Below are 24,983 nucleotides of genomic sequence, written 5' to 3'. Positions count from 1 at the left end.
ATCTTTCACTACTCCTGACACGTCCCATCCCTGAGGAAACCAGGGATGTGCCTAAAGGAATTCCTGGAGAGCTTTGTTCAGGGGTGATGGTCCAGTCTTGCAGTTCATGCTTTAAACCTATAGGTAGAGCTTACATTTAACTCCAATAATCCTGTTGGAAATATAAATCACCCTCCTAGAGCTGGAGCAGAGAGGGGAGCAAAGCAGAGCTGTGCAAGATCAGACCTGTTTGCCAAATAGAAGAAAAGTAGAAAGTACAGGGTGAAAAAAAGCTGAGTGGTTGCAGTCCTTAGTGGGGGCCTGGTGGGTGCAGGTTTCTAATATTGACAAGCATTTCCTCCTCTGTAAAACTGACTCCCTGTCATCTCTATCTCATGTCTGAATTGGGGCAGAATTCTGTTTCAAAACAACTATTTGGGATATGACCTTATAAACACTTTACCACCTACTTATTTCTCCAACTTTACTAAGATTAATTCTTATGTTCAAAACACTGTGGAGGATCTGGGCTCTGCTCTACACACAAGGCTTACACTGATTATTCAAATTTGCTGCCCTGTGTTTCTCTGTTTTTAATTTTCCTTTATTATTATTTTTTTTAGTAGACCTTTGTCCAGTGGAATATTAGGAAGAAGTTAAATAGTGTCCCTTATTTGTTAGATAATTCTGGTAGCAAATCATAATTCTCTCTGCTTTGGTTTAAATGAATTTGAAGTTAACGTGACAAAATCGAAGCTGTAGCCTACAAATAGTTGCTTGTTTCTGGCTGCCCAGCTTGGATTTCATGCAGAAGCCACAAATGTTGGGATTTGCTCAGTCCTAAGAAGCACCAGCTGTAATTATTGAGGTGTTAAGCCATCTGTGTATCTTTTAGTGAACTGTTTACATCATTCTTGACATACACATGGAATCACCTTCAAGGTTTTAATGATGGCAGTCACATTTCTAACTGTGCTTCTGAAAAACAAACCTTTGAGATCCTTACCCAAATGTTCCCAAAAATCAAAGAAAAATCTCTATTGTGATGCTTTCTGGCAGCTTGGAAGTGCTTTGGTGTGGAGTTTTCCTGGTCTTTTGGGTAGGGAGGTCTTTGCAGGTTTATTTAAAAATGGGAAGAACTTCCAAACAGCACAAGCACAAGTCTGGCAAATACTTTTCCCCTCTTGTCGCTGAAATAACACTTAAATTCCTATTAAATTCCTAGAATTAAGCTCAGGTTTAATCTATCTCATTGTCATAAGTGACTTTTCGTGCATAGATGTGTAATTCCAAATGCTCAACCCAGAAATGCTGTGCCCTGTAAAAGCTCAGATAGAAAGCTGCCTCAAGCTGGGATTTCCATCTCTATAAAGTTGATTTAAATACAGCAAACAGCTTTCCTGGTCATGTAGAACTGCAAGCAAAGAGCTGGATATTTCAGCCTGTACCCCCTGAAGCTACACTCCAGTGCTGGATGGGTTTGTGGCTTTTGGTCCCCAGCTTGTGCACAGCGTCCCCGTCCCTGCTGCGGCTGCCTCGCCCCGCTGGCACTCGCGGCATCGTCCCCAAAGCTTCTGCTGCCACTCCTGTGCCACCCCCTGCCAGCCCCGGGGGCCACTCAGCCCTTCCCTCTTGTCACCACCAGTGGATCGCATCGTGGGGCTGGACCAGGTGACGGGCATCACCGAGACAGCCTTTGGCTCGGCCTACAAGACCAAGAAGGGGATGTTCCGCACCGTGGGGCAGCTCTACAAGGAGTCTCTCACCAAGCTCATGGCCACGCTCCGCAACACCAACCCCAACTTCGTGCGCTGCATCATCCCCAACCACGAGAAGAGGGTAAGGGGCTCAGGCCACTCCTTGTCCTTGCCTCTCTTTATCCTCACCTGCTCTGAGTCCTGCGTCCTGCCTGCGTCCTCCTCCCATCACAGGTTGATTGTCACGGTTGTCACACCGGGCAGAATCCTCTGACAATTCCCTGATTCACACGGCTGCCTTTTGGCCTGAAAATCTGAAAGGACAATTTGCCACTTAAAATATTCCTCGTTTTGTTTTGTCCAGGCTGGAAAACTGGACCCACATCTGGTTCTAGATCAGCTCCGGTGCAATGGGGTTCTGGAAGGAATAAGGATCTGTCGGCAAGGATTCCCCAACAGGATCGTGTTCCAGGAATTCAGGCAGAGGTAACTGCAGCAACAGGATTTTGAGTTCGTTACAGTTCAAGTTCCTTGTTAAATGAATTTTGAGTTCTTTGCAGTTAAAGTTCCTTGTTAGATAATTAAAGATCCCTCACTCCTCTCTCCTCCCCCAACCCAGCTCAAAGAAAATCAAGACCTGGTTGTGAGGCCTTGAACTTTCAAGTGTTTAATTACTGCAGTTTATTCTAAAGACAGTAGGAAAAGGGAAACAATCCAAAATTGGCTGCTGGAGAAATTCCCTAACTGTGCACTTGGTTACTGTAGTTTATGCTATAAATTTATACTATAAATCACATTGCTTATTGCTGGATATAAAGGTGTTTTTTCATTTGCCTTCAAGGTATGAGATCCTCACTCCCAATGCAATTCCCAAAGGTTTCATGGATGGTAAGCAAGCCTGTGAGCGTATGGTAAGTGTTTATAGCTCAATATTGTCAAAACATTGAAAAACCCCTGAAACTTGTCCTTTTCTTGGTGTAACAACAACACCCTTGCCTGTCTGTTTAGATCAGAGCCTTGGAGCTGGACCCCAACTTGTACAGAATTGGACAGAGCAAGATTTTCTTCCGAGCTGGGGTCCTGGCACACCTGGAGGAGGAGCGGGATCTGAAGATCACAGACATCATCATCTTCTTCCAGGCAGTGTGCAGGGGCTACCTGGCCAGGAAGTGAGTGTGCTCTGGGGGCTCTCTCAGACCTCTCTGACAGGGAGCTGTGCATTAAAACTTCTCTTTCAGGACAGATTTTCTGAGTGTGTCACCTGAGGAACTGTCATTGTATCCTGCGTATGAAGTGGATTTTTGCCTGGGAAGAATTTGCACCTTCATTGCTTAACAATATCTCCTTTCCCTGCTCTTGCCTTTGAGCCCTTTACAGTGGCTGCAAATTCCTTTGTCTCTCCTCCTGCCCCACTGGAGGTTCCTGGAAGTACTCTGGAAACCTGCTTTTTAAAAATTGAAGTAGCAAATCCATCCTGGTTTTGTCTTTTTAAGAAAAAAGCCCATTGAGAATAAGATCAAACAATATTTTTAATTATTGGAAATGGTGAATTCAGCTCTTGCTCTGACTCTATAGGAGCAAGAACTCATAAATTTAGAGTAGTTACTGAAACATAAATAAGCCTGTTTATGGTCTGTAAGTGTTGTAGGGTTGAGTAACCTAAAAATGAAATGATGGTCAGCTGTATTTAACACAAACTTTTTGCTGTTTTCAGGGCCTTTGCAAAGAAGCAGCAGCAGCTGAGTGCACTGAAAATCCTGCAGAGGAATTGTGCTGCATATTTGAAGCTGAGGCACTGGCAGTGGTGGAGAGTCTTCACCAAGGTTCCTTCTGTTCTGTTCTGTTTCATTCATCTATAAATAGGTGAGTGCAGGGTCTCACATTTTCATTTCAAACCTTTGTAGGTGAAGCCTCTTCTCCAGGTCACTCGTCAGGAAGAAGAGCTTCAAGCCAAGGATGAGGAGCTGATGAAGGTGAAAGAAAAACAGACAAAAGTGGAGGCAGAACTTGAAGAAATGGAAAGGAAACATCAACAGGTTTGTGTCCAAGATCAGCTTTTGATATGCAAGACATGAATTGTGCTCTGTCCCATGTGGGGGAGCAGAAGAGGAGAGCTGATTCCCATTCACTGCATGAGCTGTTCCTCCAGGGATGTAGAAATATATTAACAAAACCAAACCTGGTTTTGTGGCCTTTCCTGGTTTACAGGAGAAATTCAGTGGCAGTGTCATTCTGGTAAGCTGTGGCAAACACTTGGGACAACTCTACAGATCTGGTGGCTTTCTGTAATGGCAGAAATTTGGGGAATAAAGGAAAAGTAATTTCAGGGTCATCTACCTGCACTTGTGCATTTGGCAGTGTCCCATGTGCATCCTGGTGTGTAAAGTGGACAGACATGGTGGATGGACCCCTCAGGGATAAGGAACTGGCTGGATGGGGGCACTCCAAGGGTGCCAGTCAGTGGCTCCATGTCCAGTGACAAGTGACATCCTCAGGGATGGGCTGGGCAGAAGTTCCAGGGACTCCAAGTGCCAGGATCAGCCCATGGCATTGCTCTGCCACTGTGCAGGGAGCAGTGCAGGAAATGCTGCTGGAGCCAGAGCTGCTGTGCTCTGCACTGCTGCTAAAGCCTCTTCTGAAAGGCTTTGGTTTGGGATGTGCACATGGGAGGCAGGAATTGGAGCAGAACGTGGCCTTGAAGAACCTTTGTAGCTGTCACAGGTGTCATCTCTCATGAGCGACTTCCAAGTGTCATTTTTAAAGCTTTACTGCCTTTTGTATTTGCAGGTTCTGGAGGAGAAGAATATCCTTGCAGAGCAGCTCCAGGCTGAGACAGAGCTCTTTGCAGAGGCTGAGGAGATGAGGGCTCGCTTGGCTGCCAAAAAGCAAGAGTTGGAAGAAATTCTCCATGATTTGGAGTCCAGGGTTGAGGAGGAGGAGGAAAGAAACCAAATATTGCAGAATGAGAAAAAGAAAATGCAGGGCCATATCCAGGTATGGTTCTCAGTGACTAGAGGTGGAGAAGTAGGATGGGGAAGCTCCTTCAGCATCTCTACAGGACACAGAAATCTGGCTTCTGAGTGTAATAAGATTAATCCTTTTCCTTTTCCCTTTTTTTCCCTTTCCATGTTCAGTGTGATGGGCTTTGTGTCAGGCAGGTGAGGCTGAGGACAGGAAGGCAATCCAGGCTGCCCTGTCAGTGTGTGCTGAGAGAATTAAAGCAGCAAAGTGCTCTGAGAGGGCAGGAAGCAGGCAGGGCCTTACAGACACACTGATGGGATGGTGTCATTTGTGAGAGAAATGTTCCTTTTCCACTGAAATCCAGGGAACATCAGGAAGGATATTCCTCATCTGACTTTACTAAGACAATGTCATTTACTCAAAGTTACTTGATTGAGGTTTTTTTTGAAAATCAGATTATTTAGGTGCTTGCTTTTAAATAATGGTGGCCCTTAAAAAGGGAATAGCTGAGAAGTTACCTGTCTTTCAAAATATTAAAAGTAGTTGAAGAGGAAATAAACTCCACTTCTCACAGCTTTTTATGCCTTTTCATAAATGTCTATTAATAATATTTAAATGAATATTTAAACCCTCAGAAGCACAGTGCATTATTGCTTTTTAACTCTTTGTGTCAATAGCTGAACTGTCTCAGCTGTGATACTGAAATAAGGAGAGTTGTTCCCTGTGGAATCCCTTCCCAGATCCTGGCACCAGGTGCCCCATTCAGGTGCCGTGTGCTGGGAAGGCTCTGACATAAATGATTTGGTTATAATTAATTAACAGATTTTTTTTTATTTTATAGTTGGAATTAGGAAGATTAAGACTGTGGCAGTGTGTGTGTGTTTCCTAGACAGCACATTTCACCCAAAGCTGGAATTCAGAGCATCAAAAATCCGATGTGCATCCCATGGCCCTTAATTCCTGTAAATTAATCTAACACAGCAAATGTGGGTTTAGTGTGTGTTAGCTTTTCAAAATAGCACATCTTTGTCCCTGAGTTAAAAAAACCTAAATGTGACCACATGGATAACCTGGAAGATGCACAGATGCAGTTGTGTCTCTTCCCAGGACCTGGAGGAACAGCTGGATGAGGAGGAGGGAGCTCGGCAGAAACTGCAGCTTGAAAAAGTGACAGCTGAAGCAAAGATCAAGAAGATGGAGGAGGAAATCCTACTCTTGGAGGACCAAAATTCCAAATTTCTGAAGGTGAGGGCAGTGTGCAGGGTGGAGATGCCAAGGGACAGCTCCCAAAGCTGCTGGCCCAGGGTCTGGGACATTTGCACACTCGTGGGGTGTGACCAGGACAAAGCTGAGACCCTGCAGATGAGTTTGGGCTGACATTCCACAGGGAGTTTGTCATGCACTCTTCCCAGTTTCATGACTCTCCCAAATCTTAGAGCTGGAAAAATTAGTTATAGCTGCCATTGTTCTCTGCAAACAGATTTCCAGTGCTGTCCTAAAGCCAGGCCTGCTGTGTGCTGAATTCCAGGTCTCTCTTGGAAAATAAGTGTTCGTGTTTCCAAACAATTCTAATTGATCCTTAACATTGACAATCACTTGAAATAAAATCTGTACTAGAAACAAAATCTGCAATAGAATATTGTGCTCCATGACACCCCTCTGTGGGTTTTGTACATTCCTTTATTTGCATTGCCTGGGGACTCCTGAAGTTGTGTTTAAGTTCTTTTTCCTCCCCTTCTCCTCCCCAGGAGAAGAAGCTGATGGAGGATCGGATTGCTGAATGCTCTTCTCAGCTGGCTGAAGAAGAAGAAAAAGCCAAAAACTTGGCCAAACTGAAGAACAAGCAGGAAATGATGATCACCGATTTGGAAGGTTTGTTGTGCCTGGAGTGGGCTGGGAACAGGCTGGAGCTGCTGCCAGGAGGGGATGGATCCCTGGGGCCAGAGCTGCAGAGTCTGCTCAGCCTGTGCACTGTAACCTGAGCTGGATACTCAGAGCTGCTGTTCCAGCCACCTCCTGAAGGAAATTCGTGTCTCTTGCAAGATTTGCTGCATCTGGCTGCTTAGTCTCCTTGAACTTGTCAGCTTTTCATTTTTGAGAATCCATTTCCTTTAGACACTCAGAAATTCCTGCTGTTGCCTGTGTCCATTAGCACCAAGGGAAAACATCCTGGGAAGTTTCTCCCACTTTTCTCTAACACCAGAGCAGTGTATTCCTGCAGGAATGGCAGCAGGCACTCTTTAGCTTCCAGGATTGTTTTTCAATAAGCAAATCTCAATTGTTTTGCTTTTCTTAATACTTCTCTTCATTATATTTATAGATATATTTTATTTTATAATGCTTTATTTTAATTGAGCAGCCTGGTCTGGTGGAAGGTGTCCTGCCCAAGGCAGGGGTTTGGAAGGAGCTGAGCTTTAAGGTCTCTTCCAACTCACACCATTCCATGATTTCATCTGAAATGGTTCCATTCCTTTTTCCATTTGTTTCTGATTGTTTTGCCAGGGTTGTCACAAGTTAAACCTGCCCCACATGCAACCTTTCTTGATTTTACGTTTTCTTTTTTTTTTAATTACTATAGATACTGTGCAACATCAATGAGCTGCCAAGTCAAAGTTGCAAAATAATAGAGAAAGTTGTTACTGTGCCCTAATTTGGGAATAGTTCTTGCACTTGGTGTGTTGTGGCCTGTCTTGCTACATATTTTAAGGCTGATGTGCTTCTGGAAGAATATCAGAGTTTTACCTTATCTGTGTAGGAAGGTATTGAACTAACAGGGGTAGTAGTGATGGATGAACCTTGTCTTTAACAGTTTCATTCAGAGACTTTAAGATGGGTCTAAGTAAGTTTTACTCACTGGAAAATAATACTGGAGTAGCTCTGTGCTTAAATCAGGACTAGGAACTTGACAGATGGGTTTGGTTACAGAACCATTCCAAGACTGATGACCTTAGAAGTGGAAATTAAAGCTTATATTTAAGACATGCAATTTCTTGGCTAGGAAAGCAGAGTAAAATGATATTTACTCTTGGAGATGATTCAAAAAGCCATTAAGGTCTCTGCTAGAGTCTTGGCACTGCTAGGCATTGATATTTGGGGGAAAAAATTAATGCAGTTTGCTGTGAACTTTCTCAATTACAAAATTGGGTCTTGTGACACTGCTCTAACTGTCACTCACCAGGAACTCCTTGTAAAAACAGAGGAAAAAGTACAATTCTTTTGGAATGTGAGACTGTTTGGAGAAAAGCAGTGTTACTTTAGGTTGTCTGGAAAATCCCAAATAGCCCAGGGTGGCTCTGAGGTGATTCTTGACCATGGCTCCCTTTCCATGTGGAAGATCCTGCTCCAGAAGGAGGTTTGGGAAGGGTGTGAGGGAAGTCTCTGCACTGAGGAGCAGTAGTGAGTAAAGTATTGAACAAGGGAAATAACTGCTACTGTCACTTAGAATTCTAAATTTGTGCCTGTGCCTTTAGAACTGGGCTAAGGCTCTGCTCAGCAAAACCTTCTGGGGCTGAGATGTGTCCAGCCCTGCTGCTGTGGGCAGCACAGGCAGGATCTGCCTTGGTTGTGCCACAGGCACATTGTCTATGTGCCAGCTCAGTGCCTTTGATTGCTCTGGCCCTGCTGTGGTCCCAAAGAATTCCTTTGGGCTGCAGTATCCCAGCCACACAAATCAGTTACTGGGAGGGAGCTCTCCAAATATTGATGGATGGAATTAACCAGCACAGACACTTGTAAAATGGTTTATTCTAGTTTAGTTTAAGCTATACCACTTTCCAGTAGACTTTCTGGAGTCTGGCCTAGCCCTTCCAAAGCCATGCAAGCCAGCATTTGTTCCAGTCCACAATTTATCTTCTTTTTTGAGTGCTGATATCTGTGATTATCTGGCCTAGCAGCTCAAGCTGCTCTGTTAGATCCCACTCCTTATTGTCTACCAAGATGTTTCTGTTGCCTCATCTCATACTATTGACAGTTGTCAGAGACTTTCCCCTGACTTTCTGGCTAAGTCATGCACTTTTCTTTTGCTGTTTCATTTTTCTGCAGACTGGAGAAAGAATTGAGGCAGAATAAATTAAACTTCCCACCCTTCCTGCCACCCCAAACTCCCTGAGGGTGACAAGAGGAACAATTCCATAGGAATTTAATTCTTTGCTTCCTTTAGAACGCTTGAAAAAGGAGGAGAAGACCCGTCAAGAGTTAGAAAAAGCTAAAAGAAAACTGGATGGGGAAACCACAGACCTGCAGGACCAAATAGCTGAGCTGCAAGCCCAGATTGAGGAGCTGAAGATCCAGCTGGCCAAGAAGGAGGAGGAGCTGCAGGCTGCTGTGGCCAGGTCAGTGTGTGCTCCCCCAGAGAGAATTTCACCTGGCTGCACTCAGAGCTGGGATTGCTGCAGGAGCAGCCACTGGAGCAGCTCTGGAGCCCTGTGCTGTGCACAGACAAATTTAAAGGAATTCAGGGATCTCTCAGCATCCTTGCTCTACAAACCTGCAAAAACAAGAAGTTTCATGTGGCATAACAGTGTTTGGGCTCTGGAAGCTTTTTTTAATCTCCCAAAATTCAGCCTCAGGAGGGAAAAATGTGTATTTCTCAGTGCTGGGCAGGACAGGCTTTATCTGGGTTTGTGTGATACTCCTGCAGTCCCATGTTATGCTGAACACCATCTGTATTTTTGAAGTATAATTTTGCAGGAAGAGAAATTTCTACAGATGGAACATTTCTGGGGCAGTGTTGAGATCTACAAAGCTGCAAGACTTGACTGTAAACCAAAGCTTGATAATTCTGATAGTGCACCTTGGTTTTAGGTTTTATCTGTGGTATCTTTCATCCATCCCTGGACAGGGCTTGGAGCAACCTGGGATAGTGGAAGGTGTCCCTGCTCCTGCAAAGAATGGGAATTTCATGATGTTTACAGTCCCTTCCAACCCAACTATTCTATAAAAATTTGTATTTATTTTATTCTAGTGGAAAAGTTAAGCTGTTTTTGTAGCTGATTTAAGGATGATTGCAAGAGGAGGTGATATCCCATTAACTGTGGTGCCTCTGTTTGACAGAGGGGATGAGGAAGCAGTTCAGAAGAACAATGCACTGAAAGTGATCAGGGAGCTGCAGGCTCAGATTGCAGAGCTCCAGGAGGACCTGGAGTCTGAGAAGGCATCACGGAACAAGGCAGAGAAGCAGAAAAGGGATCTGAGTGAGGAGCTGGAGGCTTTAAAAACTGAACTGGAAGATACTCTGGATACCACTGCAGCACAGCAGGAGCTGAGGTAGGATCACAATCTGTGTAAGACAACACCATTGAAAATTCATGTTTGATTAACAAAAAACTGAAATACTGTTTTTTTTGATGACTCTTTGTGCTTCCTCCAGGACAAAGCGAGAGCAGGAGGTGGCTGAACTGAAGAAAGCAATTGAGGAGGAAACCAAAAACCATGAAGCCCAGATCCAGGAGATCAGACAGAGGCATGCTACTGCCCTGGAGGAGCTCTCTGAACAGCTTGAACAGGCCAAAAGGGTGAGGAGAAAATGAACTTTCTGCTTCAGGGGTTTCTATAAGTACCACAGGCAGCGTGGTTCCTTCCGGGATACCTGAGCTGAGGCTTTCCATCATCACAGAGCCAAGCTGTCCTCTCAAATCTATCCCAATTGTTGAGATTTATCATGTTGGTTTGACAATATTGCACATCTGTGCTGTGTCCTCTGGTCACCAGCAGCAGGGCAGGCAGCAGGAGGCACACATGGATCACATGGCTCCTGCTCTTGTTCACAAGGAGAACTATTCCAAAAAAAGAAGTGTCAAGTTTTTGAAATTTCAGCTGAGGTCATTCACAGATGTGTGTGTGGACAGTTCATATCCTGTGGTGATGTTTTTATGTATTGTGATTACTGCATAACCTTCCTTAGTATTCTAAGTTAAGTGAGAAATGTAGTAGTTAAACTATGATTTTCACCAGCTTTATTCCCCTGAAAATCTCCTGCATGTCTTCTGTTCTTTATTCAATAAATATTCTCAATAAGAGCATGAAAAGATGGAAAAATACCCTGCAATCTGAAACAAAACTCCTGTGACAAGATGGTGTCAGCAGAAATGACACTTAAACATCCCTTATGCCAATTATTGCTTTTTAAAGGCTTTTGACAAATGTCAGTGCAGTGCTGAGAATTGCTTTGTTCTGCACTTCCAGGCTGCTCTGCCTACTCAAATCAGGGCAGCTTTGGTTCATATCTTCCCTTTTATTTCTGTGAGATGAGCCATGCAGATCTGTTAATGGGCACATTCCTTCCTCCTTGCAGTGCTACCAAAACAATCATTTCCAGTGCTGCCTCCCAGCTCCTGCCTCTGCTGCTCCTCACTGTTACCTGTGGTGCTGGAGAGAACACCCTGAACTCCCTCAGCCTGTCCCTGGCACACACACAGTGTCACACAGCAGCATCCTCAACTCCCTGCTCACATCTTGCTGAGCACCTGGCTTCTCTCTGAACATGGAAACCTGATCTGCAGAAACATTTTCAGCAGAAAATACTGCAGCAAGGAGCTGAACTTCTTTCCTTTTTTGTCTTTACCAGTTCAAAGCAAACCTTGAAAAGAACAAGCAAGGCTTAGAGTCTGACAACAAGGAGCTGGCCTGTGAGGTGAAGGTGCTGCAGCAGGTCAAGGCAGAGTCTGAGCACAAGAGGAAGAAACTCGATGCTCAGGTGCAGGAGCTGACTGCAAAGGTGTCAGAAGGGGAGAGGCTGAGGGTGGAGCTGGCAGAGAAGGCCAACAAGCTGCAGGTAAGGCTCTGCAAGTCCTAAACTCCTGGAAAACAGGCAAGGAGCTCAAAGTTGTTACCATGTGCAGAAATGTGGCTGATGTGGAAGGTGATTTCAGCAAGGGCTCTCATGGACCTGGGAGGCCCCAGAGTGGTGGTGTGCCTCAGGTGGGCAGAGCTGTGACATCAGTCCTGGACATCCTGGGCTGTGGGAGAGTTGCAGTGGCTTTGAAGGATGTGCCTCCATCCTGGAGAGCAAATCCTGCAGGGAGCTCTGCACATCCTGCTGGAATACAGGATTTTGGCTTGGCTGTGGAATTGAGTAGATTGGGCTGAGCTTTTCCATAGGGATGAGCAAACATTGAGGGTGGCCACAGGTTTGCTTTGGTGCTCCAAGCTGGGAGACTGGCAGGGAGGGGTTGCAAGCACAGGCCCATTTTTCTGGGAAATAGGAAAATAGGCAAAATGCAGCACAGTAGTGAGGACCTCAGGTAAACCCAGCTCAAGCACTTCCAAAAGGGAATGGCCCAGCTCTCTGGATGAAGCTTTAAGGCTGTCTCTCACTGGGTATAAAATAGTGTAGCCCAAAATAATGAGCTGGCAACTGGCAATGACCTCTTCTCCTGCAATGAAGCTTTAGACTCACTGCCACCCCGATGATGCCTGAATTAATGCTTCCATGAAATATATGGTCCTAGAATTAAAAATAGCATTGAAGTGTGAGTGCAGGGATCAGAGCAAAGTGCTGAATATCAGCTCAATAGCCTAACTTTTGTTTTGTTACTGCACTTCAGGACTGACATTCAGCTTCCATTTTGTAGCCAAACTTCAGTGGTTTTAGCTCGTTGTCTCTTTCTGTTGAGCTCTGTTGCTGTCTTGCCATACCTGGAATTCGCTGGGGTTTTGTGCTGTGCAGTTCCAGTCCCCAGTGGGATTTGGGCTGTGCTGTTACCTTTGGGCTGCTTGCTTTGCAGAATGAGCTGGACAATGTCTCCAGTCTGCTGGAGGAGGCAGAGAAGAAAGGCATCAAGTTTGCCAAGGATGCAGCCAGTTTGGAATCTCAGCTGCAGGATACACAGGTGTGTGTGCAGCAAAGCTGAGCTTGGCACTGGAGCTCTGCTCCTCAGGGAAATGCTGACTGCTAACAGAAAATCCATTTTCATTCCTGCTTTGGAAAGTCCCCTGGGTAGAAGCTGAATTTCCTCTTCAGTCCAGTGAAATGGGAGGGATTGGGATGGCTCAGCTACATGGGAACCAAGTTTTCATTATCTGAGCCTCACTGCCTGATAGTTCAGTTTTATGTCTTTGTCTGTGAGGGAGATAAGAATCAAATGAAAAAACTCTTTCCAGGCAGAATTTAATGTCAATATCCTTAGGATGTATGAGGAATAATACCCTGTCTTCTACTGACAGCTTCAAATTCTTACAGCTCAAGTTCAAACCGTCAGGTTTTGGTTCTTAATTTTAAAAATGCAGCTTTCTGCAGATATTCATCGCTTCAATATATTTTCTCTTCCCTGTATTAAAGTTCTAATGGTGACCACTTAACTCTGAATGATGTTAATCACAGAGGGGTTTCTAGGGAGCAGGATGGGGGTTACACCTTTCATTACTTTGTTATGACAGAAATTCCCATCTTTAAAGTGACCTTTATATTTAAACAATGCAGAAAACATGGAAGCATGCTGCCATTGCAGGATTTGCTGCTCCGTGTTCTTCCCAGGTGGTTTAAAATAGGTGCTCTATTCTTGTCTGCAAAAAAAAAAAAGGTTGAAGGTGACTTCTATGCTAGTCCCTTGAAAGATGGAAAAGTATCATCCATTAACTTCTAGTACAGACTCTGGCATGGGTTCCCTGAGCAGAAATATGCTTTATGAAGGTTTAAGTATGCCCAAAATGAATGAGCAGTGGCTTTCTGAAAACCCAAATAACAGATGTCTTCACAAAGCATGTCCTTGTCCCAAAATCTGAGGGAAAAATAAACCTGGAAGTCGCCATGTGGAGCTGTGGGGGTTTGGGAGCACACTCAGCTCTGCCCATGCCTGTGTTCCAGGAGCTGCTCCAGGAGGAAACCCGCCAGAAGCTCAACCTCAGCAGCAGGATAAGGCAGCTGGAAGAGGAGAAGAACAACCTGCAAGAGCAGCAGGAAGAGGAAGAGGAGGCCAGGAAGAACCTGGAGAAGCAGATGCTGGCCTTGCAGGCCCAGGTAAGCTGCTGTGAGTGGCAGCACTTGTGTGAGGAGCTGTCCCACACTGGTGTCCCAGAGCTTTGGGGAGCACATCCTGGGACTTGCACAGGTACTGGAGCACACTTTGGAATAAAGTTTCCTGTGGCCTTTCTCCACTGCAGTCATGATGTGTACACTGACCTGTGATGGGCAGATCCTGAGAATTCCCAGTTTTTGTGTTCCCTTAGCTCACAGTAACATCTGTTCCTGCTTTTGCACTTTGCCCCTGCCTGCCTTTCCTCCCTCTCATGATGCACTGAGAGATTTCACTTTCTTTTCCTGAATTTCAGTTGGCTGAGGCCAAGAAGAAGGTGGATGATGACTTGGGAACCATTGAAGGCCTGGAGGAGGCCAAGAAGAAGCTGTTGAAGGACATGGAGTCCCTAAGCCAGCGCCTGGAGGAGAAGGCTCTGGCTTATGACAAACTGGAAAAGACCAAGAACCGCTTGCAGCAGGAGCTGGATGACCTGATGGTGGATCTGGACCACCAGCGCCAGATTGTCTCCAACCTGGAGAAAAAGCAGAAGAAGTTTGATCAGGTACTCCAGTCTCCTGTCATCTTCCTGGTTTTTAGGATTTTTAATCTTGTTGTTGTTGCTGAACCCTGTATGAAGAAGGGTCTGACTGGTGTGCTGTGGTTGTTGATAAATCTGTGAGCAGCTGGTCTTTGTTAGGAGGAACTTGTCACTGCCAGTTCTGTGAGCCAAATGCCATCTCTGAGGCTTGGTAGAAATAATCAGCTTTTCATATAGAAAAAGAGAACTATGCTGGAACAAAAACTTCACAGTTTTATTGTAATCCCTCAAGGTAGACTAAAAAAAGGATCTGAAGAGTGAAAAATGGAAATTGTATGCAACTTGAGTCTTGATGAGTAGCTTCCTTCCCCCCCCTCATCCCAGAGGAGCTGTAGCTGCTCTCTTAGTGGCACTTTGATCACAACTGATCTCAGTTAAACTCAGAGCATTCACCATTCCTGAATAAAGCACCTGAGGCAGGAAGGACCCGATTGTGGAGCTTAAGAGGTGGATTAATTGTTCCTTATGTTCAGATGCTGGCAGAAGAAAAGAACATTTCTGCCAGGTATGCAGAGGAGCGAGACCGTGCAGAGGCAGAGGCGAGGGAGAAGGAAACCAAAGCCCTGTCCCTGGCCCGGGCCCTGGAGGAGGCCCTGGAAGCCAAGGAAGAGTTTGAAAGGCAGAACAAGCAGCTGCGTGCAGATATGGAAGACTTGATGAGCTCCAAAGATGATGTGGGCAAAAATGTGAGTATGGTTCCCGTTTGTTACACACTGGGAATAGCAGGGAAAACTCCCTGGCTGGAGAAGGGTCTGTGCACAAGAATAGAGCTTTCTGAAGTCACCCGAAATGCTGGAGGAATTAATGCCCAGCATCAGGGGGTGGTCCTTGTTAACATCAGGCCTCTTCCAAAGCTGTATTCTCACCCTCCTGGAGGTCCCAGATACTGGTTTTATACTTTTGGATTAATGGAGGTGGGACTGCAGTCGGGTAGAACTGGTTATGTGTTGCAGCTGTGATAGATGAGGGCAGCCACTTCCTCATTTTTGTGTTGCTGGGTGTATTTTTTGTGTGTAACTGAGGGATAATGAGGATTTCTGTTACCTTTGGCCAAGCCGAGTTGCAGGACATGGTTGAACCAAGGCAGAGCAGAACTGTGATCCTTCAGTGTCCTCGAGCCTCCTGCACCCAGCAAAGGCCCCCTGCCCTTCCCTGACGGTATTTGCTGTGTCACATCATTACCCAAGAACCAGATTTCCCCTCCTGCCAGGCCTGGGTGAGGGGAGTGGGGCTGCACTGACACTGTGGGGCCTCTGCTCCAGCCCAGAGCTGCTGCTCTGCCTGTCCTGGTTCAGTGTCCAGCTCAGTGTCACCAGTGCAGTCACTGACCTGTCCTGCTGTCAGAATGCTGCTGGGAGGCCCCTGGAGGACAGGCTCTCATCAGGGTTTGTGCCTTAGGTCCACGAGCTGGAGAAGTCCAAGAGAACCCTGGAGCAGCAGGTGGAGGAGATGAGGACTCAGCTGGAGGAGCTGGAAGATGAACTGCAAGCCACAGAAGATGCCAAACTGCGTCTGGAGGTGAACATGCAGGCCATGAAAGCCCAGTTTGACAGAGATCTGCAAGCCAGAGATGAACAGAACGAGGAGAAGAAGAGGATGCTGGTGAAACAAGTACGTCTGTTTTACTTTGTGCTGTAGTCAGAAGGGGAGGAAAGTCTTGTGCCAGAATTCTGGGCCTCTGTGCTACCAGAAAAAATAAACCTCTGTGCTTAAAGATTCCCTCCTATGGAAATCCCAAACCATAGCACTTTTACAAACCATACAATAGTTCTGGCTGAGGGCTGGCCACTGTCCCCAGGCAGTGTCAGTGGTGCTGGTGACCTCCAAAACCACTCCAGGAGGTTTGGCTGTAGCTGCCTGGGTGTATTCCCAGGACAGGGATATCTCAGTTGCGTTTTCAAACCCATCCTATTTGATGTCCAGGAACAAATCCATGGATGCTGAGATAGACTTTTAAATGAAGTGAACAGTTTCCTAAATGCAAATCATGGCAGAGCTTCCAGGTTTGCCAGACTTGGGAATTCTGGGAACATAGAGATCAGAAGAACCTCAAGAAATGCCTTTAGAGGATCATGCTTCTAAATTAACATTAAGTGTTGAGAAGTAAAGCAGCCAATATTTCAAGATTTATCCCAAGAAAACAAAAACTGAGAATCACCAGTGTAGAGATACCTTAGGAATGAACCTGGCCTGCAGGGTTTGGAAGGTCACTGCAGTACAAAGTTGCTGTTATCTGAACTGGACAAGAGCTCCTGACCTTGCACTGGCAGGGAGATTTGCTTCAAAACAAAATATTCTTTCATGTTGGTAACCTGTGGCATTTCTGGCTCAGTTTATTTTTGCATAGGTTTGGCCCAGTCCATGTTGCCTGGCTGTTCATACACCCTTGCTTTGTTTTGGGAAAATAAGTCGTTGGTGTATAAATGCCAGTAACAGGCTGTTCAAAGGGAATGGTTTCACTGTGTTCTTGAGACAATGAGGTGATTCTACTTCTTACTTTCCATCAGAGTTAGTAACATCTGCCCTGCCATCCCCAGTGGTGGATGGGAGTGGTGGGCAGGAGGCTGAAATGGAAACGCTCCAAATGCTGAGTTCTTTCCTGGGGTGTCCCTTTTGCTCAGTGCAGAGGTCTCTGCTTCCATTTGGGATTTGGCCTTGCCTTTCCCCGGGGAGGTGTCTGGGCAGGGTTTGGGTGCCTGCAGGGCTGACCCTGCCGTGCCTGGCCCAGGTGCGGGAGCTGGAGGCCGAGCTGGAGGACGAGCGCAAGCAGCGGGCGCTGGCCGTGGCAGCCAAGAAGAAACTGGAGATGGACCTGAAGGACCTGGAGGGGCAGATTGAGGCTGCAAACAAGGCTCGGGATGAAGCCATCAAACAGCTCAGGAAGCTCCAGGTAGGCACAGCTGAGCAGGGAGCTGGGTTCTGTCCTGGGAGCTGCCCAGGGGCTGCTTCCATTCAGTGCAGCTGCAGCTGGAGGAGGGAGACTCAGACTCCACTGATGGATCTCAGAGTGTCCAGCCTGGATTTGTCCTCTAGGCAAAACTCATCCTTGTATAGAATCACAGGTTTGGGTTGGAAAGGGACCATGGAGCTAATCTTGTTCCAAACTCCTCTGACACAAAATCACTTTCCACATCCCTGGAGGTGTCCAAGGCCAAGTTGGACAGGACTTGGAGCAACCTGGGATAGTGGAAAGTGTCCCTGCCCATGGCAGGGGTGGCACTGGATGATAATTAAGAGCCCTTCCAGCTCAGGTCATTCTAAGATTCCACTCTATAATTCTATGCAATGCTTGAAGCCTTGGAATGTGGTATTTCTGACCAGGCACTGAGGAGTGGAAAGATGAGAAAATGAAATTTTACAATACAGAGGAACTAGAAATGCTTTTGAGTGGAATGAAGCCACTTTGGGAGAACAGCCTTATCTCTTAGGGGCTGAAATGCTTCAGAGCTGGAATGGCTCTTGTGATTGTCCTGATGCAGCCTGGCTGTTCCTCACCCTGCTCTCCACCTGCAGGCTCAGATGAAGGACTACCAGCGGGAGCTGGAGGAGGCCCGAGCATCCAGGGATGAGATCTTTGCCCAGTCCAAAGAGAGTGAGAAGAAGCTCAAAAGTCTCGAAGCAGAAATACTCCAGCTCCAAGAGGTGAGATGGAAATTCAGGAGATTTGTTTTTCTTCTTTAGAGTAAGGCAAAGATGAGAGGGTAAAAAAAAGTGAAAAGCGATGTAGTGAGTTGAACAGAGAAATGGGAGCCAGGAGAATTCTGGTTCCCCTGCTCCAGGTCATCAGTGAGTCCTTACAGCTTTGTGGGAGTCTGGATTTCCTGGATTGCAGGAAAGCTTTACTGCTGCTGAAACACATTTGAGGCTTCCCTACAATGTGCTGGCTGGTTCAGGGGTCTCTGAGACGTGCAGTGCTCAGTGTCAGCAATGAAATGGGTTGTTAGGGTTCACGTATTTACAATTCCCTCTCTGGTGCCCCAGTGGACTATTTATGTGTGTGGAGGCTTATCCCTCTGCCCTCTCAGCCCTTCCTCTAATGGCCATGTTTGCCCTCACTGTTGGCAATTGATGTGAGAGCTCCAAGTCCTGCTGCAATTCTCATCTTCCAGTGTCCCTGTGCTGCCACAAGGTCAGACACTGCAGTGTCCCAGTGCCTCTCCTGCTTTAGCTGCAGGGCAGGGCTTGCAGCAGTCACCACACTCGCTTGGAGCCTTCACAGATAACCTGGCACTGCTGGAGCTTCTCCAGGTGGACTTGGGTGGCCCTCAGACCTCAGTGTGGCACTTGTAGAGCATTTCACTGTCCTTAGGAAATGCTTGATTAATGCAGATTCATAATCAGAGGTTCAGTGCTGTGTGTACTGTTGTGTTGAAGCTTTTTAATTTTTATTCTCTTCTTGTCTTCATGCTGAGAACTCTGTGAGAACCTAAAACATTTGCTTAATTTAGCACCTACTTTACACTGACTGTCTATCAGAGCACGTGGCACAGTGGCTTCTCCTGCTGCTGAGGGCTTGGGTGTTACTGATCTTCATGGATTTTTTCCCTTGCCTTGTGTGGGGAACATTTCAGGGAGAATAACTCCACTGCAGTCTCAGGGCAGGGAAGGAATACTCAGCTGATGTGTCCTGCTGGCTTATCCATGAAAACCCCCAGGGATATCCCGGCTCACACATGTCCAGAGGCTGTTAGGAGGCTGGGCTGTGTGCAGAAGCTGTGGCATTCCTGGGGCTGCCCTGACAGTCTCCCACCCTGGCAGGAGTTTGCGGCGTCGGAGCGCGCGCGGCGACACGCGGAGCAGGAGCGCGACGAGCTGGCAGATGAGATCGCCAACAGCGCCTCTGGGAAGTGAGTGCAGGCTGTGCCTGGGCCAAGGAGGGGCAGGATGGGGAGCAGGGAAAGGTTCCTCCCCCAGAGGGTTCTGGGAACGGCCCCGAGGCTGCCAGAGCTCCAGGACAGTTTGGACAGCACTGCCAGGGATGTCCAGGGTGGGATTGTTGGGGGGGTCTGTGCAGGGACAGGGGCTGGACTGGATGATCCCGGTGAGTCCCTTCCAGCTCAAGAGACTCCCTGATCCTAAGTGACCTCCCCAGGAGCTCTGTTGGCTCTGGTAACCCCTGATCCCCTGTGCAGGTCAGCACTGCTGGACGAGAAGCGCCGGCTGGAGGCTCGGATTGCCCAGCTGGAGGAGGAGCTGGAGGAGGAGCAGAGCAACATGGAGCTGCTCAACGAGCGCTTCCGAAAGACCACGCTGCAGGTGAGCCCGGGGGCAGCTGGTGCTGGCTGTGACATCCACAGAGGCTCTGGTGGCACCGAGTGACCCCTGTCCCCTCCTGCCAGGTGGACACGCTCAACTCGGAGCTGGCCGGCGAGCGCAGCGCGGCCCAGAAGAGCGAGAACGCGCGGCAGCAGCTGGAGAGGCAGAACAAGGAGCTCAAGGCCAAGCTGCAGGAACTGGAGGGCTCTGTCAAGTCCAAATTCAAGGCAACCATTTCGACTCTAGAAGCCAAGATTGCACAGCTTGAAGAACAGCTTGAGCAGGAAGCCAAGTAAGGGGAACAGACTTGGTTGCCTGTGTGGGTTGAATGGCTGAAAGTTCCATGCTGGAAGTTTCTGAAGGGCCTTGGGTTTATTGTCTGGAGACTCCTGTTTAGGGGATAAACTTCAGCAAGGCAGCTGTAGAGTAACTGGGGTTGGGAGTTCCAGAATGGATTTGCTTCCTACCAGTTGGATGAACTCTGCAAGGTGTTGATGTCCCAGAGACACAAGGTGCTGCAGGAGTTTCCTGGGACAAGGTGAAATGTCCCCTTGAGAGCCCTAGTTGCTTGGTTAGAGGGACAGCTATGTGGGATAGCTTGAGATAAATCCTGTGCTCTCCAAGAATCGTTCTGCAGTGAATTATCCATCTGTCCTTGCAATCCTATTCTCAAAATTCACTTTTTTAGCTGGTTCCTCCTCTCATTTGCAGGTGGGGCTTGTTCCTACCACCACCTCTGTCCTTTCTGTGCTCTGCAGCAGGATTGTGTTACTGGTTAAGCAGCAGCTTTAAACTGGTCTATCCAATCTCCTTGAGAAAGCACCCTCTGAGCCCTCTTTGTCCCATGCTCACATTGCCCTAGGGCTAAGGCTTTGTGCTCTGAGTGCTGCATCCCTGCCCCTTGCCCCCCTGTACCCCTGCCCCCCTGCATCCCTGTAACCCCGCATCCCTGCCCCCCTGCATCTCTGCACCTCTGTATCCCTGCCCCCTGCATCCTAGCCAGCCCCTGGCACATGAATCAGTTCCACTGCCGTGTCTGGCGTGTTCAGAGAGCTCTGTCCCAGCTCCACCTTTTGGGGGAAGATCTCGTGTTCCCAGCCCTCAGGCACTGGGACCAACGGTGGCTTTGGGTTGTTGCAGGGAACGAGCAGCTGCCAACAAGCTGGTGCGGCGCACGGAGAAGAAGCTGAAGGAGGTTTTCATGCAGGTGGAGGACGAGCGGCGCCACGCGGACCAGTACAAGGAGCAGGTGGGTGGGGGCTCAGTAAAACCTCCTTGGGGTGGGGAGGGCTGGTGAAGAGGAACTGTAGAAAGGGAATCTGCAGTGGTGGTGAAACCAGCAGAGAAAGGGCAGCTGGGATTGTCCCTGTGTGTGTGGGCTCTGCGGGATGGGCTGTTCCCATGCTCTGTGGTGTTCGGGGCTCCAGGCTGGAGCCTGCACGGGGCTGTGCTGGCCCCAGTCGGGGGGTGCAGCTGCTGGGGTGACCCCGAGTGCTGGGCTGGTTGCAGATGGAGAAGGCCAATGCCAGGATGAAGCAGCTGAAGCGGCAGCTGGAGGAGGCAGAGGAGGAGGCCACGCGCGCCAACGCGTCCCGGCGCAAACTGCAGCGCGAGCTGGACGATGCCACGGAGGCCAACGAGGGGCTGAGCCGGGAGGTCAGCACCCTCAAAAACAGGCTAAGGTCAGTGCCACTGCAGCCCTGGGACTGGCATGGCCCACAGACCCTCCCTGGGCATCATCCCTGGGGAACATCCAGCTGGGAACAGCTGGGACTAGGGAATGGGTCAGACTAGAGCCTGGTGATGACAACAAGGAAGCTGCCACATATTCCACAGGGATATTCCTGACAGCTCTTGGGCTCAAACTCCTGAGTTTACACTGGCAGGCTCCCTGGGCAGCCAGTTCAACCCAGCCATAGGTAAATGTGACAGAGAAGGTGGCTCAGTTGTGCTTTTCCGGTAGCTGGTGTTGATCCTGATTTTCCTCACTTTTGGGAATGTTGCAGCAGTTTCCTTGAGAGCAGGTCTGTGGGATCCAGGTGTGTGCCAGGGCCAGGGGGGACTCAGCAGGGGTGAGGCTCCTGCAGCCCATGAGCCACATTAAGGGGCACAGAGGGGTTCAGCCTGGCTGGAGCTGAGATGAGCAGTCTTGACATTTTGTACAGAACCTGCTCTTGTCTGTGCTTGGTGCTCCTGCACAGACAACTTTTAAACTTATTTGTAACCTAAGGTGATGGTATAAACTAAGCAGGAATTCCAGAGTTCCAGAGATGTTGGCTGAGCTCTCCCATTCCCTACTTGAGCAGGGAGGGCTGCCAGGGGGATGTCATTGTGACCTTTCAGTACCTGAAGGGACTTTGGACACGGGAATGGTTCCCACTGCCAGAGGGCAGGGCTGGATGGGATATTGGGTAGGAATTGTTCCCTGTGAGGGTGGGCAGGCTCTGGCACAGGGTGCCCAGAGCAGCTGTGGCTGCCCCTAGATCCCTGGCAGTGCCCAAGGCCAGGTTGGACATTGGGGCTTGGAGCAGCCTGGGACAGTGGGAGGTGTCCCTGCCATGGCAGGGGTGGGATGGGCTGAGCTTTAAGATCGCCCCAGCCCAGCCCCTGCCGTGCTCCTGGGCTGTTCCGGGACCCTCACCCAGCGCTGCTCCGCGGTTCGCAGGAGGGGAGGACCCATCACCTTCTCCTCGAGCCGCTCGGGCCGGCGGCAGCTGCACATCGAGGGCGCCTCGCTGGAGCTGTCGGACGACGACGCCGAGAGCAAAGGCAGCGATGTGAACGAGGCTCCGCCCGCCCCCGCCGAGTAGCGCCCGGCCCCGCCTGCATGCACGGACCTTGCAGCCCCGGGCAGAGCCCGCAGCCTGCCCTGCCCTGCCCTCGGAACTGCCTTGTGGCCGGAAAGCTGCCTTACGACCCTCGGCATGTGCTACAAGGTTCCTTATCATAGGTCAACCATGTCTTAAGGCTCTCCAGCCTCACCACACTGTACCCTGCTTCAGATATAGGTACAACTGCTTTTTTATATATAGTAAACAACCGGGATCGTCTCTGTTCAGTGCATCTCTTTTCCAGATACTCATTGTAAAGCCATTTTATAAAGCATCATGTGAAGGATGAAACTTTTTTTTATCAATCCAGAAGCGTCATTCCCAGCGGGTGGGTGGCCAGGACAGAGGCCTGGCCCTGGCTGTGCATGCCTTGTGTCCAGCAGCATCCTTCAGGCCCGGGCTGGGCGCAGCCGCTCCATCAGTGAAGACCAAACCGCACCTGTTTCTTTCTTTTCTCCCAATTGTTGTGATCCGCACACAACCCCTGAGTGAACTGTGAAAAACGGCCTTGGGAAGTGTTAGAGGGAAGTGTAGGGATGAGTGAGTAGTGTCCATTTTTATCCTGCAATCCCATTTGAAGTGTTCTCAGCACCTGCTCCATCCGTTCGTGTCCATGCAGTCCAGGCACACCGAGGTGGGTCCCCGTCCCTGCACAGCCCTGAGTGCTCAGAGCCCCCGGGGCCCTGCAGACACCCGGGCTGGGATAATGTGAACACCAGTGGGAAATAAACACACAGCACAGGCAAAACTAATTTATTAATGTGAGGCCGAGCCAGGCCATGGGAGGCTCTGGGACCCCCGGGGTCCCGTGGGGCCGGGGCTCCTGCCCTGCATGGATGGATGTTGCCTGCCTACAGTTAACATGCCAGTGGATGTGAATCCTTTTTTTTTTTTTTTTTTTCTGTTGTTGTTTTGTTGTTGTTTTTTTTTATTTTGAGCAGTATTACAGTGAGTAGTTAGCGTTCTTTTTGTTTAAATAGCTGAAAACTGACATTACAGAAAGTGCCTTAGACACTACAGTACTAAGACAACGTTACATATATAATTTGCCTATATAACAATGATTTAATGTATTAATTTTGACTGTGCTTCATATCATGTACCTCTCTAGTCCAAGTGGTATTATTGATATTAGTGACAATGAATCAGTGTTAACTAGGAAACTTCCTCTGCCACATGCTCAAAACCCATGGATTTCCCTTTTTGGTTAAAAGCTTTAACATCTGTTGCAAAGGTTTTGTTGTGTGTGTTTGGATATTTTTAATCAAACTGGCTGTTGACCACCAGGCGTCTGACTGCAAATATCTTGTTTTCTTGTATACCCATATTTCTAGACAATGATTTTTGTAAGACAATAAATTTATTCATTATAGATGCGGCCGCCTGCTCTGTTTACTTACTGGAAGAGCTCTCCCGAGGCTGGCATAGACCTTAATAAACGAGATATGACTGGAAGCTGCCTTTTCCCTTCTTCCTGTTTTGTTTGCTTGCTTTTTTTTTTTTTTTTTTTTCCCTTTTATTTTGACCTAAATACAGCATCAATGGCTTGGTCCGAGCTGAGCCTTTGCCTTTGAATGCCACTGGCAGGGCCCAGCTGGAGCACAAAGAAACTCTGAGCTCTCCTGCTGCCACTCAGTGCTGTGGCACAGCCCCACTCCTGCCTTCGGCACGGTCTGGGCTCCTCCCTGAGCAGTTACATCCCCTATTTCGGGGTCTTGGGGTGCAGAACCTGCCCTGGAATGGGGGCAGGAAAGGCCTGGGAGCTGAAGTGCAGGGTGGGAGCTTTTGGCTGGGTCTGGGACCAGGGTGGGCCCCCAGACAGGGGGAAGGGGAGGGTGTGAATGAGTGAAAAACCTGAGGCAATGAGGACACAGAGCAGGCACAGGGGCTGGCTGGGGGCTGCTCCTACCCTTTCCATGGGGCCTGGCTTGGGGCTGGAGTCTCCAGCACCGGGGGCTGCTCCTGGATCAACCTGGGTCAGTCCTGGCTCCTTTTCCTCCTTCACTGCTATGGAAAAGATGAGGAAGGGCTTTTCCCTGCCTCTGGCACAGCTGGAATGGGGGCAGGCCCTGTCCCTGTCTGACAGCCTGGGCTCGGCGTGAGGCTGAGCTGGGGCTGGGAGGGTGACCCCGCTGGGCTGGGGGGTGAGGGGGGCTCTGGCAGGAGCTGGCAGCGAGTGCAGCCCCAGAGGAACGGGGTGGGCACAGCCCAGGGTGTCCGTGTGGGACCAGGGCCAGAGCTGGACATGGACACAGCCCCGGGACTGGACATGGACACAAACCCAGGGCTGGACACGGACAAAGACCCGGGACTGGACATGGACACAAACCCAGGGCTGGACACGGACACAGCCCCAGGGCTGGGCAGCGGCTCCAGCGCCGCGTTCCGGGACGGAGCCGATCCTGGCCAGAGAGCGGCAGCAGCGGCACAGGCACAGCCCCGGGCAGGGAAGGGAAGGGAAGGGAAGGGAAGGGAAGGGAAGGGAAGGGAAGGGAAGGGAAGGGAAGGGAAGGGAAGGGAAGGGAAGGAGCAACCCGGGAAGGGCCCCAGCCCGGCTCCTGTGCACCTTCCAGCTGCTCCAAGAAGGCAAAAATCCCCTGGAAAGCAGCTGGGGGTTTCCAACAGCTCCCCAGCGGAAATATCGTGTCACCCCCTCAGTGCCAGCAGCAGAACCTGGGATGGCCCCAGCAGCGTCCCTTCCCCTGTG

General features: G+C 48.8%; 2 protein-coding genes across 6 annotated transcripts in view; one reads left to right on the top strand and one right to left on the bottom strand.

Annotated features, from left to right (window-relative positions):
* Nucleotides 1–23,731, top strand: part of MYH10 (myosin heavy chain 10) — an 85,852-nt gene extending 62,121 nt beyond the window's left edge. For all 4 annotated transcript variants that reach the window (XM_088176465.1, XM_088176462.1, XM_088176464.1 and 1 more), the window contains 26 exons: nucleotides 1,625–1,818; nucleotides 2,041–2,162; nucleotides 2,518–2,587; nucleotides 2,685–2,845; nucleotides 3,391–3,499; nucleotides 3,581–3,712; nucleotides 4,464–4,670; nucleotides 5,745–5,882; nucleotides 6,386–6,509; nucleotides 8,797–8,968; nucleotides 9,690–9,902; nucleotides 10,006–10,150; nucleotides 11,203–11,409; nucleotides 12,362–12,466; nucleotides 13,441–13,593; nucleotides 13,905–14,153; nucleotides 14,663–14,875; nucleotides 15,588–15,800; nucleotides 16,918–17,079; nucleotides 17,703–17,831; nucleotides 18,948–19,036; nucleotides 19,322–19,445; nucleotides 19,529–19,737; nucleotides 20,586–20,694; nucleotides 20,955–21,127; nucleotides 22,111–23,731. In XM_088176465.1, coding sequence (XP_088032591.1) covers nucleotides 1,625–1,818; nucleotides 2,041–2,162; nucleotides 2,518–2,587; nucleotides 2,685–2,845; nucleotides 3,391–3,499; nucleotides 3,581–3,712; nucleotides 4,464–4,670; nucleotides 5,745–5,882; nucleotides 6,386–6,509; nucleotides 8,797–8,968; nucleotides 9,690–9,902; nucleotides 10,006–10,150; nucleotides 11,203–11,409; nucleotides 12,362–12,466; nucleotides 13,441–13,593; nucleotides 13,905–14,153; nucleotides 14,663–14,875; nucleotides 15,588–15,800; nucleotides 16,918–17,079; nucleotides 17,703–17,831; nucleotides 18,948–19,036; nucleotides 19,322–19,445; nucleotides 19,529–19,737; nucleotides 20,586–20,694; nucleotides 20,955–21,127; nucleotides 22,111–22,255 — 4,067 coding nt within the window. In that variant the 3' untranslated portion in view covers nucleotides 22,256–23,731. The remainder of the gene's footprint in view (nucleotides 1–1,624; nucleotides 1,819–2,040; nucleotides 2,163–2,517; nucleotides 2,588–2,684; nucleotides 2,846–3,390; nucleotides 3,500–3,580; nucleotides 3,713–4,463; nucleotides 4,671–5,744; nucleotides 5,883–6,385; nucleotides 6,510–8,796; nucleotides 8,969–9,689; nucleotides 9,903–10,005; nucleotides 10,151–11,202; nucleotides 11,410–12,361; nucleotides 12,467–13,440; nucleotides 13,594–13,904; nucleotides 14,154–14,662; nucleotides 14,876–15,587; nucleotides 15,801–16,917; nucleotides 17,080–17,702; nucleotides 17,832–18,947; nucleotides 19,037–19,321; nucleotides 19,446–19,528; nucleotides 19,738–20,585; nucleotides 20,695–20,954; nucleotides 21,128–22,110) is intronic.
* The window catches only part of NDEL1 (nudE neurodevelopment protein 1 like 1), a 36,270-nt gene continuing 24,017 nt past the window's right edge, over nucleotides 12,731–24,983 (bottom strand). For both annotated transcript variants that reach the window (XM_088176467.1, XM_088176466.1), the window contains exon 9: nucleotides 12,731–13,139. In XM_088176467.1, coding sequence (XP_088032593.1) covers nucleotides 13,130–13,139 — 10 coding nt within the window. In that variant the 3' untranslated portion in view covers nucleotides 12,731–13,129. The remainder of the gene's footprint in view (nucleotides 13,140–24,983) is intronic.

This window comes from Sturnus vulgaris, chromosome 20 (genome assembly GCF_052056855.1).
Source record: "Sturnus vulgaris isolate bStuVul1 chromosome 20, bStuVul1.hap1, whole genome shotgun sequence".
NCBI lineage: Eukaryota > Metazoa > Chordata > Aves > Passeriformes > Sturnidae > Sturnus > Sturnus vulgaris.
The sequence above is the reverse complement of the archived record's forward strand: the minus strand, read 5'-3'. Positions and strand labels throughout refer to the sequence as shown.